This window comes from Podarcis vaucheri (assembly GCF_965113315.1).
Source record: "Podarcis vaucheri genome assembly, chromosome: 3".
Classification (NCBI taxonomy): Eukaryota; Metazoa; Chordata; class Lepidosauria; order Squamata; family Lacertidae; genus Podarcis; species Podarcis vaucheri.
Window position 1 is genome coordinate 106668103 of NC_138761.1, and position 19913 is coordinate 106688015.

The 19913-nt window shown below is 44.8% G+C and overlaps 1 protein-coding gene and 2 long non-coding RNA genes across 4 annotated transcripts; 1 reads left to right on the plus strand and 2 right to left on the minus strand.

Moving 5' to 3' along the window:
* Positions 1–1952: 1952 nt before the first annotated feature.
* Positions 1953–13810, minus strand: LOC309528209 (b(0,+)-type amino acid transporter 1-like; the record flags this gene model as incomplete). The annotated part of the gene is given in 8 exon segments (XM_082215558.1): positions 1953–3011; positions 3191–3278; positions 5182–5306; positions 6666–6795; positions 9523–9656; positions 12809–13669; positions 13671–13762; positions 13765–13810. Coding segments are annotated over 8 exon segments (1710 nt in total). The 3' UTR covers positions 1953–2777.
* Positions 13096–14937, plus strand: LOC309528353. Of its 2 annotated transcripts, XR_014217699.1 has the most exons (3): positions 13096–13211; positions 13792–13883; positions 14860–14937. It is a non-coding gene; the product is annotated as an uncharacterized lncRNA (long non-coding RNA). The 2 variants fall into 2 exon arrangements; XR_014217700.1 differs by lacking the exon at positions 14860–14937 and having other exon boundaries at positions 13792–13999.
* Positions 14831–17961, minus strand: LOC309528373. Its single transcript, XR_014217720.1, has 2 exons — positions 15668–17961; positions 14831–15292 (listed from the first exon to the last, which is right to left on the minus strand). It is a non-coding gene; the product is annotated as an uncharacterized lncRNA (long non-coding RNA).
* Positions 17962–19913: the final 1952 nt, after the last annotated feature.

Consider the following 19913-nt stretch of genomic DNA (forward strand, 5'->3'; position numbering starts at 1 on the left):
TTAAATGTATTTTAATGTATTTTACTTTTCAAGTTTATACATTTCACTAATTTTATACATTTCACTAATTTTACAATCATTTTGACATTTCAAAACTTGACTTCCTTCCTCCTCTTTCTCCGGTTCCTTAAATTTGTTTTTCATATCTTCTGCATATCCAAATTAACTTGATTTGCTCATTTATTCATCTTCTTTAAATATATACTCTTATGAAACTGCAGATTATTACAATAACCCTGTCAATGTTTTTATCTGTTTATAATATATCTGTAAATATTCAATAAACCATTTCCATTCTTTTATATATAAAAAATTGTTATCTTGATTTCTTATTCTTCCGGTATGCATATTCCATAAGTTTTTGTATCTACCCCTTTCTGGTTAATGTGTAGATCAACTCCTATTTACCAGCATAGCAAAAAGATTTGAGTCTGTTCCCATTTATTAAGCTAGGCGAATCAATATTTAATTTACACAATGTAATGCTAAATTCATGGCCTAAACTAGGAAAATACTAGGGTTGTTTTTTTAAAAGTTTTATTTATTTATTAAAAAAAACACTCTAGGTATAATAGGAAAATATATAATATTCCTCCAGGCAACTGAGCACTGTCATGCAGAAACAATGCTTTCATCAATTCAGTTTTGTTCTGTACTTTTCACTGTTCCAGCAGTCCCTTCAGCACATGACTTCTGACTTCAGAGACAAGGATTAGTAGGTCTGGTCAAAATGCTTCCCAGCAGTGTGTTTTAATATATCAGCCAAAGGGTTATAACACTTTCACAGCAGAGAATATATGCAACCAGCCTCTTTTGCCCCCATAAAGGGAGCCAAGATTCTTGAGTTGTATTCTACCCAGAGAGTATAATGACTCAGTTAAAGAACCACTAGAGCTTCTTCATTAATTCAGGTGGCTGAAAGGAAAATATCAGTGACTTCAAATCATGCTACGGTCTCCTCACAGGGGATTCAGTTACATTAGTTGCCTTCCCAAATTCATTTTGTTGTTTTTATTTGACTGTAACCATCTTGGCATCTCTACAGTGGTACCTCAGGTTAAGTACTTAATTCGTTTCCAGAGGTCCGCTCTTAACCTGAAACTGTTCTTAACCTGAAGCACCACTTTAGCTAATGGGGCCTCCCGCTGTCGCCGCGCCTCCAGAGCACGATTTCTGTTCTCATCCTGAAGCAAAGTTCTTAACCTGAAGCACTATTTCTGGGTTAGTGGAGTCTGTAACCTGAAGCGTATGTAACCTGATGTGTATGTAACCTGAGGTACCATTTTAATCCTCTTTGTCCCAATGTGCTCCTCCATGCCTTTGCAAAATCCCAAACACGGCTACACAATTAATCTTATGCCTTTGTTCTTCTCCGCCACCAGCTTACATCTCCTTGGCTTGCTCCTCAGCCCTCATTTGCTGATTTCATTTCTGATGTTTTGAAGTTCCCAGGACATTTCCCAACACTCTGCAACTTCACCCTCCTACACATCTGCCTACCTTCTCTGCGGTAGCTAATGCGCCTCCCGGCTGTTCTCCTGGGACCATATGTTTAGCAAAGAGCAGAAATGCCTTGGCATAAGCCTAAGCTACCCACAAGCACTCGTGTCATGCCAGTTTGCAGAAGAAGACTCAAACGAAGAAGCTTTTCAGAGTGACAGATGCATGTGTGTAGGTAGTGGCAGGAGTTAGGCCAAAATGTGTACAAAAGTGTGAAATGGGAGCTGTTACAAACACCCTCTATGGAGGTCAACCTCATCAATTCCCGTTCACAGATTCAAGAACAGTCGGCATATGCTTAGAAAGGTTTTTTTCCTATTATTTACAAATGGTACGTTTCTATGGTAAGATCTGCATCTTCCCCAGCAGAAAACTATCAATCCATTAAATACAAAACTTCCCCTTGATTTCTGTACAGTGGTACCTCGGGTTACAGACGCTTCAGGTTACAGACATTTCAGGTTACAGACTCCGCTAACTCAGAAATAGTACCTCGGGTTAAGAACTTTGCTTCAGGATGAGAACAGAAATTGCGTGGTGGCGGCGCGACAGCAGCAGCAGGCCCCATTAGCGAAAGTGGTACCTCAGGTTAAGAACAGTTTCAGGTTAAGAACAGACCTCCAGAACGAATTAAGTTCTTAACCTGAGGTAAAGGTAAAGGGACCCCTGACCATTAGGTCCAGTCGTGACCGACTCTGGGGTTGCGGCGCTCATCTCACTTTATTGGCCGAGGGAGCCGGCGTACAGCTTCCGGGTCATGTGGCCAGCATGATAAAACCGCTTCTGGTGAACCAGAGCAGCACACGGAAACGCCGTTTACCTTCCCGCCGGAGCGGTACCTAGTTATCTACTTGCACTTTGACGTGCTTTCAAACTGCTAGTTTGGCAGGAGCAGGGACCGAGCAACGGGAGTTCACCCCGTCGCGGGGATTCAAACCGCTGACCTTCTGATCGGCAAGTCCTAGGCTCTGTGGTTTAACCCACAGCGCCACCCGCGTCCCTAACCACTGTATTAAATATCAGTGACTATAGTGGATGGGGGGGAAGTGTGTGTGTGTGTATGCGTGTATGCATACGCACACCCAAAAAAACACACATACACACCACAATTTACAAAGCTTGTTTCAGAAACATCCAGGTCACTTAATTAATTGCTCTCCAGTTTTGGAGACAGTAGTAGCTTGTGGTGGTTTGATCCCAAATGTTCAGACCGAAAGTTCAGACCAGATATACAGACTTTGCCATGAGTCTCTCAAAGCAGGCATGTGACTATTGAATCAGTCCGCATTCTTTTCAGTTGGGGCAACCTCCAGAAACAGCTGAAAATGCATAGTAAATTTTCTTAAGAAGGTGGGGTGGTACTTGTAGTGAATCAGGGGAAAATAAAAGATGACCCCACTGAAAATGAATAGGATGACGTAAAGGAACTCCATTTGGGGCTGGTCAATGATGGGTGCCAGCACAAGGTATATAGACGCCATCAGGAAAACTACTGGTATGATGATTGGTACCTGTGTAAAAAAAATGTTTTGTAAAAAAAAAATATAGTCATATATTTTAGAAGGATTCCCCCCCAGGTAACAATTTTTTTTTACAATCACAGGTTGTAGTCCAACAAAATCTGGAGGGCCATTTTTCTCTTTAATCAAGAACGTAGTGTGTTTAAGCTGTCTTCTTTTTAAAGTCTCACCTTGTAAGATCTTGGCAATTCTGGTTTCTTAATCTTTAAGTACAGGAGACCAGCGACAGTTGTCCCGTAAAAAAGCCAAGCTGTAAAACTGTGCAGAAATAATGTTAGTAGCATTTACTCTAGACGTGAGCCTTTCTGACATTGTAGGGCTCCAATGCAGTTCAGCCCTAGCCAGTATGGCCAACAGTCAGAGTCAAGTGGGGCTATAGTCCAGTAACACACACACACACACACACACACACACACACACACCACAATTACACTTTTATTTCCTTCTCTCATGCACACAGCTTGAATGGGTGAGAGTGATCTACCCAGTCAATCACTGCTCTCTGCATCTTGCAAAGATTATCTCATCAGGCAGTCTGTTCCATGTAATGTAGGAATTGGGTCTTTAGAACAGTGTTTCCCAACCTTTTTTGGGCAAAGGCACACCACCATGCCAGATAGTGAAAGGTCACTTTTTACTTATGTAAAAAAAATAAAAAAAAAATAGTAACAGCATAGAAGGTAATGGTTAGGCTAGCATCCCTCTTCCAAATATACTAGGTTTTTATTTGCAGGGACTGTTCTACATGGGAAAGGGAAAGGAAAGTTAATAGAAGGAAAGGCGGGTGGGAGAGAAAGAGAAAGAAAGAGGGAAGGAAGGGGGGAAGAGAAGTGGAAAGGAGGGAGACCGAGGCGGGGGAGAAGCGTCTGGAGAGTTGCTCCGAAGTTTGGGGGGCCGCGGGGGTGGGCGCGCGTCCCAGGAGGTGGAGGCCAGCCCGGGCTGGGAGCCGCGCCGCGGCCCGGGGGCGGAAGGCGGACCGCGGTTCCTAGGATGTGGAAAGGGGACGGCGGCGCAGGGGGAGGAGACCCGCTAGAGCAGCGCGCAGGGGGAGGGGAGCGGGCCGGAGGCGGGCGAGGGGGGCCGCGATCCCGCGCGCCGCGAACATGGCCTCCTTCCTCGCGGGCCCCGCCGAGCCCCCCGGCCGGGGAGGGCGGCGCACCCCCGCCGCCGGAGGAGAGCAGAGGCAGGAGGAGGAGGACAAAGGCGCTGCCGAGGAGGCGCGCCAACTTCTGCCAACTTTGGCGCCCGCCCCGTCGCCACAGGCTCCTCCCGGCCGAGAGCCAGAGGACGGCGGAGGAGCAGGAGGAGGAGGATCGGGTTTGGCGACGGCTGCTGCGTCCTCTCCAAGCGCGGGGCTGGCCTCCGCCGCGCCCGATCCTCCGCGCTCGCCGCGCTTCTCGGCGGAGCAGGTCTCGTGCGTGTGCGAGGCGCTGCTGCAGGTGGGCAACCCCGGCCGGCTAGGCCGCTTCCTGGGCTCGCTGCCGCCCGACGCCGAGGCGCCGTGCCTGGAGGCGCAGGCGGGCGAGAGCCTGGCCAAGGCGCGCGCGCTGCTGGCCTTCCAGCGCGGCGACTTCGCCGAGCTCTACCGCCTGGTGCAGAGCCAGCAATGGGATGTGGGAGCTCGCTCGCTCGCCCGTTACAGCCCCGTGACGTCAGCGCCACGCAGGCAGCCAGGCAGGCAGCCGGCAAGAGCCCCGCGCTGGGCGGCCTCTCCTCGCTGCCGCCGCCCCGCCTCTCGCCGCCCGACTCGCCCGCCTCCCTCCCACGGCACACCAGGCAACGTCTCACGGCACACTAGTGTGCCGCGGAACACCGGTTGGGAAACACTGCTTTAGAACATGCTCACATTATATCTCTGACATGCCCTGCCTCTGTTATCTTTTTTGCTACCCTTTGAAGACCGCCCTTTTCCGACAAGGCTTTTCAGAGGAGATTTTTTGAAATTGTTTTCACTTTCACTTTTCTTCTTTTTACTGCTGTTGCTTTTATGGTTGTATTGCATTGGCATGCTTAATGAAATTAATGAAAGACTAAAAAGTTGCTATCCATTCTTTCATCACTTTTAAATCAAGGGGGGGAGAGGGAAGACTGTGGAAGCAAAAATAGAATTAATGTGATACTGAGAAACCCATGGAGTGGTGAGAATACTAAACATACATACCTGAAAAGGTTCACAATCTGACTGAAGCTTCCGGCTATAACCATAATTATTGACACAGCAGAAGTGAATATGAGAGCAGGAGAAGGTGTAAGGTATCTTACGTGAGCCATAGATAGAATGTCTGGCTGAAAATGAAGAGACAAAGTACAAGAAAATCATCAACACGTTGGAAACGTCATTTTTTCCCCCTCCTTCACTTCAGCGGAGCTTTCTCCAAAGATCAAACACAAAACTCTGATTAGGAAGAGAGCAGTAAACACGGCTGTTAAACTTTAATAAATAAACAGAGATCGCTACCAGATGATTTCTGTTGCTATACATTTGTTTCATTTTGATTGTCACTGTTTTACCCAACAGCCTGTAAACTTGAAGTCAGGCCTAATATAAAAAATCCTGGTTCTCTGGAAACTTAACTTGAATGGGAGCTCATTGAATCATAGAATCATAGAGGTGGAAGAGATCCTGAAGGCCATCTAGTCAGATCAGAAGAGAAAGCACATCTAGGCACCAGGGATGTCATATGTGTGCACAAGAGAACCACAATGTTATACTGTATTTTATTTTGCTTTTATATTTGTTGGAAATCGCCTAGAGTGGCTGGTGCAGTCAATCAGATTATTACTGACTGGTTATTACTACTACTACTACTATACCTGACTATTGGCACAGGTTATCTACCACAGTGATAATTCTTTTACAAAAGAGAAAAGATGTGAGCAATCACATAAAAAGGGAAGGAAAATCAGAGTGTAGAATTCCTCACCTCATAAATGTCTCGTATTTTTAGCCTTTTAAATAGGTCCCTTCCCCGCAAAAAAGAATTGCAACTGCTGCCGTAGCTGGCTGATAGGCAGCCACATTAGTCCACAGAGTATTGTCATGACCCAGGAGTCCAGCGACTATCAAGACTAGGAGTCGGAGGCTGCAGAGGCTCCAGCTAAATAGTAAGACCAGGTGCAGGGCTTTGAGCCTGCCTGAGCCTGAGGCTGACAAACATGAGCCATCAGAAGAACCTCCTATTTTTGCAGGGCAGAGCCTGGACCCTTACAGGCTCCTTTGCCTGAGCCTATGGACCATAATGCCTCCCCACAGAATCTCACCAGTCCAGCGAAACAGAAAGTACACCACACAGAAGGCTAGAGAATAGAGGAGGAGTGCCCATCTTTAGGCCAGATGGTTGCTCCTTTAAGAATATAAAGTTAGTCACAAGAGGGCAAAGCCTGGAGGCAGAAGTTTAAAAGGGCTCACGTCTGTTCACTCTGAGCTCTCCATGGTGCTGCTACTCCTGACCTGCCTTCTCTGTAGGGTCTGGTATCAGACCAGAACATTACACAGAAGAGTCAAACATACATGTAACAGTAAGAGATGGGTTTCGCTTGGCTTGCATTGCAATGGATGTAAGAGACTAAACCATTGTTTCACACACACACACACACACACACACACACACACACGAGGAATATCAGTGGGTTCACAGCTCTTACCATGTGGCCTTCTCTTGCCGCAATATAACACATGCGGCCTCCGCTGAAGAATGTTCCGTTCGCTGATCCAAACGAAGACATTGCAACGGACAACGACATCAGCCAGACCCAGCTAACAAGGACCTTGTTCCTAAAGAGGGGGATGGAGAAGGGATTATGACAGTATGACTAAGAAGGGAAAGCAGCAGCCTTGTTTTGTTAAATCACACGCTCAACTAATGCATCAGTAGGTATTACTGGAAAGGCAAGCCAGTAGGAGTGGAGGCAATTTTAATGTGAAGCTCCCCAGATAGCCTTCAAGATCTGCACACCCCTGCATTTCACAACGCAATTTTGCAAACAAATAATGCGTACAAAATGCATATATTAGGGTAAGATGAGAATGAAAATGCACGTGTTAGTGCAAAATTCATAAATAATGAGTCTCCTGTTTGGAGAGCTGTCTGGTCCAGCTCCAATTAATAACCTTAAGGAGGAAGACGGAGGCCTTGGAGGTTGTCTGTCATTAGCAGCACCAAGACGGCAGCCTTCAAATAATAATAATAATTTTTTATTTGTATCCTGCCCTCCCCAGCCGAAGCTGAGCTCAGGGTGGCTAACATAAAACTAACACAGGCACATAGCTCACCTGATCTGTCTCCCTTGATGAAGTTAGATGCATTTTATTGTGCTGAAATTATGGTTAGGATTTTTCATCTATGCTTATAAATTAGCATAGACAAATGATGTGCAAATCTTGTATCCTCTTTTGTTTTCTCTTTGGGTGATGAGTTTCCTCTCTTTTTGATAATGTGTAAATGGTCACCCTAACCTGCTCTAGGAGATACACAGTTCTGTTGAGTGCACCATTTAATTGTTCTACCCTCTTGTTGCCTTCTCCCTGGAATGACAAGGTTAATCAGGCAGAAGAGGGTGTAGGACTTTAAAGGGGTGGGGCAGAGAACCGTAACAGAGAAGAACGGCAACAAATAACTTGTTAATCTGGAGTAATAGGGAAGGCGGTGCATGGAAAAGTTGTCTTGACACAGTGAAATGAGCTTTGTCACTTGTCTCAGCATATATTCATCATGTGAATGGGTATTAACATAAACTCTATAAAAAGATGCATCATAAGCATTATGTGGGGCATGTTTGATAATGCGCAGACAATACCAGCTGGTAAAGGCTTGAATGTTTCTGAGATGATCCCTACATATAGGCAGGTTGATGCTTTGCAATTGACTATTTCACTTCTTTTGTCTTTGCAGAACAATAGCGTCTCGTGCACACTCAGACCCCCGGCTTGTGTAAAAACCCAACACCTTCACTGCCCACTTTGCGTAGCAGGGATCATCCCCAGGAAAACTCATAACACACACACAAAAGATCATCTTCAGGGTGACACAGGATGCTTTGCTGCTTTTTTCCAGATAGCAGCATCTAAAGGTGTGTGTGTGTGTGTGTATACACATGCATACAAGCACAGGCATGTAATAACTGATGCAACTTGGTTGTGCAAACTTATTTTGTTTCGACTGACTGAGAGTTCAGGGAAACTTGAAAGCCTGAAATAGCCTTAACTATTGGTTGTATCCAACCAAGTCATCCTGTTAGCACAAGGACTTCTGCCTGTGGAACAGGACTTCGTCTCCCTCTCACCCCTAAGTATTGTGACACCCCCCCAAAAAAAATCTGTTCTGTCTCCCCCCCCCAATCCTCTGGAGAAGCTTTAGGGGAAACAGAGAGAGATGGGGGAGAACAAGGAGAGGAATACTATTTCACAGGCGGAATTCCTTGCAGTAAAGAGAAGACTTGATTGGATACAACCCATAACCAAGACAGACATCGCTGTGTCTTTTTTCAGTTTGGCTTTCACAATCTGTTCTCACCATTCTACTTTCCTCAGTTCCACATCCCAGTTTTTCTAAGCCTGGAGGGCTGACACGGTGGATTATGGTATTCCCGTGACAAGTGGATTATAGTACAGTGGTGCCCCGCAAGACGAATGCCTCGCAAGACGAAAAACCCGCTAGACGAAAGGGTTTTCTGTTTTTTGATGCGCTTCGCAAGATGAATTTCCCTATGGGCTTGCTTCGCAAGATGAAAACATCTTGCGAGTCTTGCGATTTTTTTTCACCCCCCCCCTTTTTCTAAGCCGCTAAGCCGCTAAAAGCCTTTTAGCCACTAAGCCACTAAGCCTTTAATAGCCGCTAAACCGCTAAACCGCTAATAGCGCTAATCCGCTAAGCCGCTAATAGGGTTGCTTTGCAAGACGAAAAAACCGCTAGACGAAGAGACTCGCGAAACGGATTATTTTCATCTTGTGAGGCACCACTGTATTCCAATGACAAGATCCCCATAGGCAGTGTGGTTTTGGCTTTCCCTTCCTCCTTTTCTCCAAACCGCAGCCATCCACTGCAGCTTGCCTGGTGGGACAGAGCCTTAGGCTAGGTTCCTAGCAAGTGGGTCACTAATCCTGAGGGAGAAGCATAAAGTGGAGGAGAGGTTGATGCATTGCAAGCACAATGGCAGAGAGAATCGGGGGCTCCTGCTGGCGTGTTCGCACCATGCCAACATCCCCACCACCTTGGCAAGCAACAGCATCTCATCTTCTGGGAAGCTAGTGTAGTAGTTCTGCACCCATTTCTGCATTTCTTCCAGGATTCTATACTAGAGAGTAGGTACTTGACACATTCGGGGAAAATACTATTTCCTGATCAGTTGCAACAATGTGAGGTGATGTGCAGTGGTAACAGAAAAGCCACTTTCATCCAGCCTGCAGCTGGACGTAGATTTGCAGGAACCACAGAATGAATAACATTGGGTTGCTTTGGGTGAACATGTAGGTAAGTCTTCAGAGCTCTGGAGTGCCACTCACCCCCACGTAATGGCCACAGCACCTGAAGACAGAAGTTCGGCAGGAGTCATGGCTGCAAAATAGCTCACATTTACCAGCAAATAGAAGCAGGTAACTAGAGGGATAGCAATCATCATGGCCCTTGGAAGGTTCACCTGGAGAAAGAGAAAAGAAAAGCAAACAAGGCCTGATATGCACCTCTATATTTGATCTTTTTTACTGAACACACACACACACACACACACACACACACACACACACACGAGTTGTTTTCCCCAAAGGCCCCCAAACAAAGAGATGTATCCAACAAGTTTTAAACTCAGAGTAAACCCATTGAAATTAGTGAGCATCAGTAAGTTGTGTTCATTAATTTAAATGGGCCCACTCTGAGCATGGTAGGCATTTGATACAAGCCAGGAGATTGCGGGATCCAGGGAACTAAGACACATATACAAACTAGTGATGATACTAGAAAGCTTCCAACAGTTCAATCCTTTCTACACTGCTCATTTTACCTAGTTGGAGATCATACTTTTATAATGTTATAGAGAGATTAGGTAGACTGCATAATTAAGACTGCAGTCCCATGTACACTTACCTGGGAGTAAGTCTTAATGCATTCAGTTGGATTTACTTTTGAGCAGACATGCCTAGGCACACTTAGATTAATGTAAATCTCATTGACGACAGGAGGACTTACTTCTAGCAGTCAGTTCTGGGAACTGTAGGTCTGTGAAGGGAATAGGGATCTCCCAGCATCTCTCAGCACCCTTATCAAGCCACAGTTCCCATGATTATCTGGGGAAAGCACAACTGTTTAAAGTAGTATCATACTGGTTTAAAGGTACAGTGCAGATGCACCTAATTGGCTTAAAATCTAACCCAGTTAAGAACTCACTATAATTAAAAAGCTCGCTCACTATTTTGGGACATTTTTATTGTATTGTCCAGTTTTGGATTTGTAGGACTAGTATCTGTTTTCCTGAACGGATCATAGTTATTGCTTCACTTCTCCACTCTCTCCTTTAGCGCAACTGCATCTTCATCGTCACTTACTTAGGTGATGGTATAATCTGCACATCTTTAGGAAATAAATAGTGAAAGCTGACACTGATTGACTAAAAACTAGGCATTCTATAACCTTAGACTTTGCTTGCTATTTAAGCTATAAGTGGTAAAAAGTATCAATGTTCAGTTTGCACACGTATCAGAGCTGTAAGGTGCACTTTACAAGTTTGAACTTCAAATCTCAGCTGAGACCTTGGATTGTTGACCCCTGCTATTGTACACCATTTGGAAAGCCGCAATTCATAGATTCACGATTTCTGAACTCAGAATTTTTGTTACGATATTTGTATGCCTTGCGACTGAGTGCTGCCATCTCATGTCATAAATGCAAAATTTCAGGAATCCCATAGTTTGCCAACCATTTTTCTCATTTAAGGAGGCTCCCATCACATCTCTCTAAACAGCAAAAACAAGATAACAAGGGAGCAAAGTTGTCAGCCCAGGGCTAAAAGTAAACAATTCGCAGTGTTTGAAAATGATGGCATGTAAAAAAATTAAGAGCTGTAGTCAGCTCTGTGTGAACAGAGTTCCACTCCTGCAGATTCACTGTCTTCTCCCTACTTGACTCCAATATTTGCTCATCTCCCCCAACCCTCTGGAACTGATTTTTGTGGGTACATGGAGCTGTAAGGAAAAAGGGGGGAGTGGAAAGTTGCCTGGCAAAAGTGGAAGCCTGCTGCGCAAGTCAAATAATACAACCCCAAAATAACCACTCATGAGAATGTGCCCAGCACAGAGATGTGCAAGCGATTCACTACAAATTAAAGCCATCTAGGTAACATAATTGAATCGAATGCTACCACACTTGTCTGAAAACAAGTACAGTAATCTATAACTCAGAGAATCCACCCAGGTAAGTGTGAATTCCGACTGAATTGAATGGATAAAAGAGTTGTAGCTAGAGTAACTTCACACTTTATTTCTACAGGCAAGTTGGGTGTCAGTGAAATTTCAAAGACAGGATGCCAGAGTAAATTATGCAGGATTACTGGTGAACATTTTGCCATGTGTATGTGTAGAAACCCACTGCCAAAGATGCTTTTCTAGCTTAGGCATGCATGGCTCTTACATATTCATAATTTCACAACAATTGGTGTATATACTAGAACTGTGCACCTTCCATGGTCCAGATCCCAATTTGGCACTCTGGAAGCAGCCTGATTCAGTCAGAAGGTTGTTCATTTTGCGTCTGGTCTGTGTCTGAATCCAGATTTGGAAAAATGAAGCATCCTTCCTCCCCCTTATCTTCAAGATTATAGAGATTTATTTTTTTTAATGGCTCTCTTTCTCTCCTTGCTGGAAGTGTTGGGATGCAGCTCAGATTGTACTGGTTTGCATGGGGAGAGAGGAGACCGAGAGAGGAACCTCCAAACTTCCGAAAGTGTCTCAGTCCTTTGTCTCTGCTGACCCTCATCAACTCTAAAGCAATCACACCAAATCGCTTGATATAAAAAATAAGAAGGCTAAGTTTATTATAGGAAATACGTGCTTAGATAGTAAAGGGTTTCTAGTTCTAGTTAAGTTGGAGATGCAAAGGGACATGCCTGCTCCCTGCTCTGGCTTCATAAGGGCTAGTTACTTGCTGTTTTGTTTTGTTTTAAAAATGAAGCCAGGCCCACAAATAGGCCAGCCAGCTATCGACTGGCATGTCCAGAATGCAAGCAAAACTCAGACACATGGGCTATATGGCATCTCTAGGTGTGAAATCTGCCAATCTAAGTACAGTCATACCTCGGGTTACAGACACTTCAGGTTGCTTTTTTGGGGGTTATGGACCCACCAAAACCTGGAAGTACTGGAACGGGTTACTTCTGGGTTTCAGTGGTCATGGATGTGCAGAAGTGCTAAATCGCGCTTTGCGCATGCAACCCATGCATGTGCAGATGCATGCTGTGGGTTGCAAATGCTGCAGGGTGCAAACGTGCCTCCCACACAGATCACGTTCGCAACCCGAGTGTCCACTGTACAAATACACACATACACACAATATAAAATATAAACAATTCAGTATTCTATGTCTGTCTGTCTATCTATCTATCTATCTATCTATCTATCTATCTATCATCTATCTATCATCTATCATCATTATCTATCATCTATCATTATCTATCATCTATCATCTATCATCTATCATTATCTATCATCTATCTATCTATCATCTATCTATCTATCTATCTATCTATCTATCTATCTATCTATCTATCATCTATCTATCATCAATTATCTATTCTCCACTCACCTCCGGCTTCTTAATCTCCTCTGTCACATAATTCAGGTTGTTCCATCCATCGAAAGACCAAAGCCCTTGATAGAACGCAATCCCGATAACCCCGGCTTCCAACCTTGTGTTTTGAAAGCCATTCTGGAAACGGTGTGTTTCTCCCTGAACGAGCAGCACCACGCCTCCCACCACGATGACCAGCAACGCCAACAGCTTGGCCACCGTGAAGACGTTCATGACAGAGGTGGACAGCCTGACGCTGAAGCAGTTGATGAGAGTTAAAAGCAGGATGCAGGCCACAGCTGCGCACTTGACCGCTCCCTGGGGCGAAGGGCACCCAGGATGAAAGGCGGCCACAGTGTATTCAGCAAAGCTCAGGGAGATGGCCGCCACGCCGGCGGGTCTCACGACAATGACAGAGGTAAAGGCAAAGAGGAAAGCGGGGAGGGAGCCAAAGGTCCGCAGGATGTAGATATATTCGCCTCCCGACTCTTTAATTAAAGTTCCCAGTTCAGCATAGGACAGGGCCCCAAAGGTGGACAATATGCCACAGGATGCCCAAATGATGAGGCTGCCAGCCAGGCTGCCTATGTTACGCAGCACCCACTCTGGGGACATGAAAATCCCTGAACCGATCATAGTGCCAGCAATTAATGACACTGCGCTGGCCAGCCCAATCTCTCGCTTCAATTTCAACATCTCCGTTGCTGTGCTCGGCTGAGGGTTGGCTGAGTCTGGTCGGCTTGGTCTTCCCTTTCCCATGATGGAACTAGTAGAACTTGCTTCTTGAGAAATCAGCACATGACAGCCGTGAAATAATAAAAAGAGAGCTTTCCCTTCTAAGTTAATGATTATATGCAGCCAGAAAAAAGGGGGGGGGAGTGTCTTGCCATGTGCGACTCTGGCAATTGAGTTCCTTGAAGTATTTCCTCGTATTGGCTTGTTTTGAGAATTGCTGAGACTTACAAGGAGACAAGAGTGTTTGTTTCGTTTTGACGCAGGCCCTGCTGATGTCTTCATCTTGAGACCTTCCGTGCAAGCAAAAATAAATGCAAGAGGATTTTTTTCTCTCTCTCTTGGGTCTCACAGGCTGGTGAGTTTTGTGCTTCCTGCTTCTGGTGAGATTGGCGACAGATAAGCTGCCACCTTCCCTGTACTTTATTCTTTGTGACTGATTAATAAAAGCCATTTGAGGATAGTTCACAGCCAGCTCTGTCGTTGGTTGTGTTCCCCACACACCATACATCAAAGCACATTGCTTCCTGCAAAGAATTCTGGGAAGGGGAGCTTATCCCTTGCTGTGCTAGAGTTCCCAGCACCCTTAACAAATGGCAGTTCCTAGGTTGCTTTGGGGCAGGGGGCAGCAACCTTTTTAGCAGTGGGCCGGTCCACTGTCCCTCAGACCATGTGGTGGGCTGAATTATTTTTTTTTGGGGGGGGGGAATGAATGAATTCCTATGCCCCACAAATAACCCAGAGATGCAGCTTAAATAAAAGGACACATTCTACTCACGTAAAAACACGCTGATTCCCGGACCGTCCACGGCCGGATTGAGAAGGCGATTGGGCTGGATGCAGCCCACAGGCCTTAGGTTGCTACCCCTGCTTTGGGGGAAAATGTTGTGCTTTCAAAATGCTTTAAATGTGTTGCGTGGATGTGATACTAACAGAATAACAATATAGATTATTCTTATTCTGTTAGTATTAATTGCCTTTATTTGTCACTTACTACAAAAATGTCTCAAAGAAACTTTCAGTTAGAAAAGCATACATTAAAAAATCTAAAATACTTCATAAAATAAATAACATTAAAATAAAAGAACATTTTTGACTATGTTTTCAAACACCATTTTATGTCTGATCATGTGAATGAAACAAGCTTATCAACTGGACAAATAAGAAGCAACCAAAAAACGAGCACAACACATTCAAGAGGTTTGTTTATTTATGTTGAACAGAGTTGTACAACCTCATACCCTGTTGTTGCTGTTGTTGTTACTATTAAGTAATCATATCAGAACATATCAGACAACACAGCGATTCTTCAAACAGCTCTTGTTTATTCACAGGCCAGAACAGAACTGAACTGAAGGGTTCAGCCAACCTGCTTATATAGAGCTCCACTACAACGCAACTGTAACAACTTTCTGTAACTATCCAATCACTGAACGTCACTTTCAATCCCTTATTTGCATATGTGGACCTGAGTGAAAACTATCTACAGTATCCCCCTGCTGGCCCAGGGTGAGAACTTCAGTACATAACAGATACTACCCTGCTTTTCTTAGGGGTAATGATATAATTCGCTAACCTATAACTCCGCCGCTAAAAAATGCATCCAGCGCTAAAGCAAACTATCGTCTCACCAACTGCTAGCAGCAGACAGCAAATGACCGTCCACTTCACGCAACGGAGGGACGGGGGGGGCAGAGACTTTTATTCCACAGCTTTATTATCCAGCGATTGATAACGATCCCAAGATTGACCGCGATCCACCACGATCTCATGGGGATTGAAATATACTCAGAGTCGCAAAGTGATTTCATGCTCTTTATTCAGCTCATAGTGGTGAGGAGGAATGAATGAATGTCCCCTCACAGTATCTGCTTTATATACATTATTTACACAATGGGCTGCACATGATTGGTTAATTCTGGAATTCTACTGTAAGCCAATCAGGTTGTGGATTCACTTATATCTGGAGCATGATTGGGTGGTTCCTGCCAACCAATCATACTGCTGCATTGTTCTTGGACCAATCAGACTGCTGCATTCTGAATCCTATTGTTCTAGGACCAATCAGACTGCTGCAATTTGGATCCTATTGTTCTAGGACCAATCAGACTGCTGCAGTTTGGATCCTATTCAACTCAGTACATAACAGGGATCTATCTATCAATCGCGGTCAACCATTTGGACATCTCTGACCTATCCTATTTTCATGTTTCTGGAGAGTGGATGTACCATGGGAAGAATATGAGCTTATCATTTTGCATGGGGATTATTTGAACATCATTATGGCTCTGAATGAAGTCAGTGACTTGCATGTGATCTTTATCTGTTTATGACCTTTTGCACCTTTTAATGAGGGCATGGCCAAAACCTAAAAGGATGGGCATCCCACATTTTAAAAACAGCTATCTCAGGTTTTGTTGTTGTAGTTTTTAAAAAAGCATCAGTACATCCCATAGAGATTCTGTGGTTGCAGCTAAACTCCCTTTGTACCAACCACCTGTTGCCATCTACTGGTCTTTAACCAGTAAAGCAACCAGATTTTACAAAACGTGACTACTATGTGTGTGTCATATACAGTGGTACCTCGGGTTAAGTACTTAATTCATTCCGGAGGTCCGTTCTTAACCTGAAACTGTTCTTAACCTGAAGCACCACTTTAGCTAATGGGGCCTCCTGCTGCCGCCACGCCGCCGGAGCATGATTTCTGTTCTCATCGTGAAGCAAAGTTCTTAGCCCGAGGTACTATTTCTGGGTTAGCGGAGTCTGTAACCTGAAGCGTATGTAACCTGAAGCGTATGTAACCCGAGGTACCGCTGTACTATGTGTGTGTCACATATAGCTTCAAATTAAAGGCACACAGGCATGCCTATTTAGTTAAAACAGAACTCATGGCCTTTCAGACATTACTGGACTCCCAATGCCCATCAGCCCTAGCCAGAGGTCAGGGATGATGGTCACCACCTTGGATGGCTTCTACAATAAGTAATGATGGCCACCACCTTGGAAGGCGTCCAAAGAGGGTTAGACAAATTCCTGGAGGATAAGGCTATCAATGACTCTTAGCCGTGTTGCTTATGTGCTATCTCCGCTATCAGTGTCAAGGGGCTGTCAGGAATGCAGTTTTATCCATAGGTCAGGAAACGGACTTGAGGCGTGAAGTGCAATCAGCTTTTACTCACAAAAGTCAAAACACAACAAAGTTCATCTAGGCTAATCTGCCCTAGATGTTGCTGGGAGTAGCCCCTGGGCCCTCCATCCCTCTCTAGCCCTCTCCTTCTGGACTCCTCCCAAGCAGCCGTAGACTCCAATGAGAGGGAGACAACCTCTTCTGGGCCCGTTTGGCCTGTTGCTCAGCAGTATTTTCTCACCAAAAAATATTTTCCAAAAGAGCCACTGTGGTGTAGTGGTAAGAGCACTGGATTAAGACCTGGGAGACCAGTCAGCCCTGAAGTTTACTGGGCCAGTTGCAGTCTTTCACAGGGTTGTTGTAAGGATATATTTGGTGGAGAACCATGTGCACCTCTTTGCGCTCCTTGGAGGTAAGGTGGGATATAAAGGTAATACTAAATAGTGTATAATACATGGTTTTTATATTTGGAACAGCCTGCGAGGTAGGTTAGGCTGAAAAAAACTTACCCAGTAAGTTTCATACCTGAGTGGGAATATAGGTCTGCTTTTATTTATAACTTTTTACTGGCCCAATGTTGGCTTCTGTATTGGCTCCAACGCTTTCCCCTTACATGTAAGGCTTTCTAACTTTCCTTGTTCATTCCACCATGCCTATTGTGCACAAGTTCATCTGCTGTCACCCACCTTGTGCTCCTGCAGCTCTATGACTTTCCTTCTATTCTCATTGTAAGAAAAAAATTTAAGGTCTTATATATATAATAAATGTTCATAAATGTACCAACCAAGCGCGTACATAGATATGTGGACCACATGTCTGGAGCAGCACAGGAAGACCATCCTGAAACCATTTTGACTCCCCAACTGACCAAATGTTTTCTCTGCAAGGAGGGAGGGGGTGAGTAAACCTTCCCATGTCTCAGGAATTGGGTAATCACCATCTCAAAGGAATGGGCAGACTACCAGGAAAGGCAATCAGATAAGGCATTACTGTATCAGATAACCTGGCAGACAAGAAAAACAACAACACTCAAATTTCTGTTGTAGATCACCTTTTCTGTGAAGTACGGTAGGTATGATGTTTGTGGGAGGTGGTCTTGGGTTACACCCCTTCTCTGATGTATGTATGATATATGGAGGGGTGGTCTTTTGCTCCAGGGCAGGGAATTTAAAATGTCTATATAAGATCAGGCACACCTTTGTTCTGGGTCCTCCTCCTTTCTCCTGCGTGTGAGGGGAACACCCTGTTGCAACAGCTTTAATAAAGATCAGGCTTGCTAGCTGCTTTGCTTCTCAATATTCTCTGGTTGGCCTCTGTTATTTTCTCCTACTGATAGGGAAGCCACTTAAGGACTCTATAGGGGCTCTTGGATACCCCATAAGGGAAGAAGGGCAGATTTTGTTTACAACATCATATGACATAAAGTTTGGTTTCACATTTTTAAATTTTGTCCTCTTGCGTTTCTTCTGTAGAGTCCTGGGATAGGAATGCACGTTTGTTCTCGCTGTGACCAAGATAAAGACAGCTGCTTAGCGATAACGGCAGCCACGTTAGGAACTCTTCCACCATTTAATCAACAACACCACCACATCTGACAATTTGTTCTGTCAAATGCTGACTCACTATTTCATAGACTTATTTTCCTACATGCATAAAAATGCAAGGCTGTCACCACGCAGCTCCCCTTGGAAGTTCTGTAGCGCTGCATCACAACTCTCCCCAGTCGGGGCTGGAGAGAGGGGAGGAAAAGAGAAGGCAGGCTGCACAATGACTTGAGAGTGAGGAGGATGGGGTACTAAGAGGGGGAAAGACAAGTTTTAAAATATCTGCAGGGAGGGAGGTAAATGACAGATTTAAACAATGGCAGAGGTTTGAGTAAAGCACTATGGAATGTAAGAGTGCTCAGCATCCTTTATCTCTCTCACATGATGCAGCTGAGAGATGGAAGATGGAGAACTTTGAGTAAAGTAAGAAAAGAAGACACTGAAAGAGGGGGAAATGTCTGCTTTAAACAAATCAGATGTTTGAGTAATGCAAGGGTCGGCAAGGTTTATCTTGCCTGGGCCACATTGGTCCCGTGGAGATCCCTTTGTGGCTGGATCCTGCTTGCCCGTGATTTCCGGCGTCTGCGCAGACATGATTTCCGGCACTGTGGAAACGAGTCCCTGCACCATGCTGCTCTGGTTTAGCGCAGTGCGCAAGTGGGCGGCTTGGTTCGGGGGCGGCTCATGGGCCGGTCAAACAACCTCCGTGGGCTGCTTCTGGCCCATAGGCCTTAGGTTGCTGACCCCTGGAGTAAAGCAATGCTGGAGGGACACCAAGGAACAGTTTGTCTAGCTCAGTATTCGTTGGTATCAGCTCTCTTGAGTTTCAGACATAGAATCTTTTGCCATCCCTACCTGGCAATTCCAGGGCTTGAATAAGTGCTCTTTTTTCCCTACCAGAAATGACATTCTGGGAATATATAGCAGAGGCACATGGATTACACCCTGTGATGTACAAAATAAAAGCAAGCTCAGCTGGTTACATGCTGATAACGCCAAGGTTGCAGGTTTGATCCCCATATTGGAAAGCTGCATATTCCTATATTGTGCGGGGTTGGGCTAGATGATCCTCAGGGTCCCTTCCAACTGTATGATACTATGAATTAAGGTACGTAGTTCCTGTGCCTGAGATCGCACCTCAGAGGAAAACCTCTGTGGAGTTGCTGCAGCAACCATTGCAGCAATTTTTTGCCTAGCTTACCAACAATCCCTCTTGCTTGCTTGAAGCAGCACTGAGGAGCTTCTATAGAAAAGGCACCTGAGCTCTCTTTAAGAATTTATTACAAACCCCAGAAGCTGTTGCGCTATCCATCTGATAAAGAGCTGGCTGTAATATGCAATGATTTTTTTTATGGGATCGGAACAGCGTTGACTCATTCAATCTAGAGAGGATAGGCCAGCCAGACCAATATGATTTGTATCACAAACTTTGTCACTTGCTGAAGACAACCAGATGAGAAAGAATCCATTTGCTACGATGTTTGTAGTACACTCATATATTGTCAGCAGTTTACGATTTGCACCAACCACAAACCTTGACTTCATTAGTTAATGAAACGGAAGTGGCTGTACAGATCTTATGTACTGAGTTGAAAATAAAGAGCATGAAATCCACTCTCGACTCTGAGTATATTTCAGATCTCATCATCAAGGAAACAAAAGGTGGGTTGTGACCTTGACTGTGACCTAAATATCATAGCTATATGGAAACAGTGGC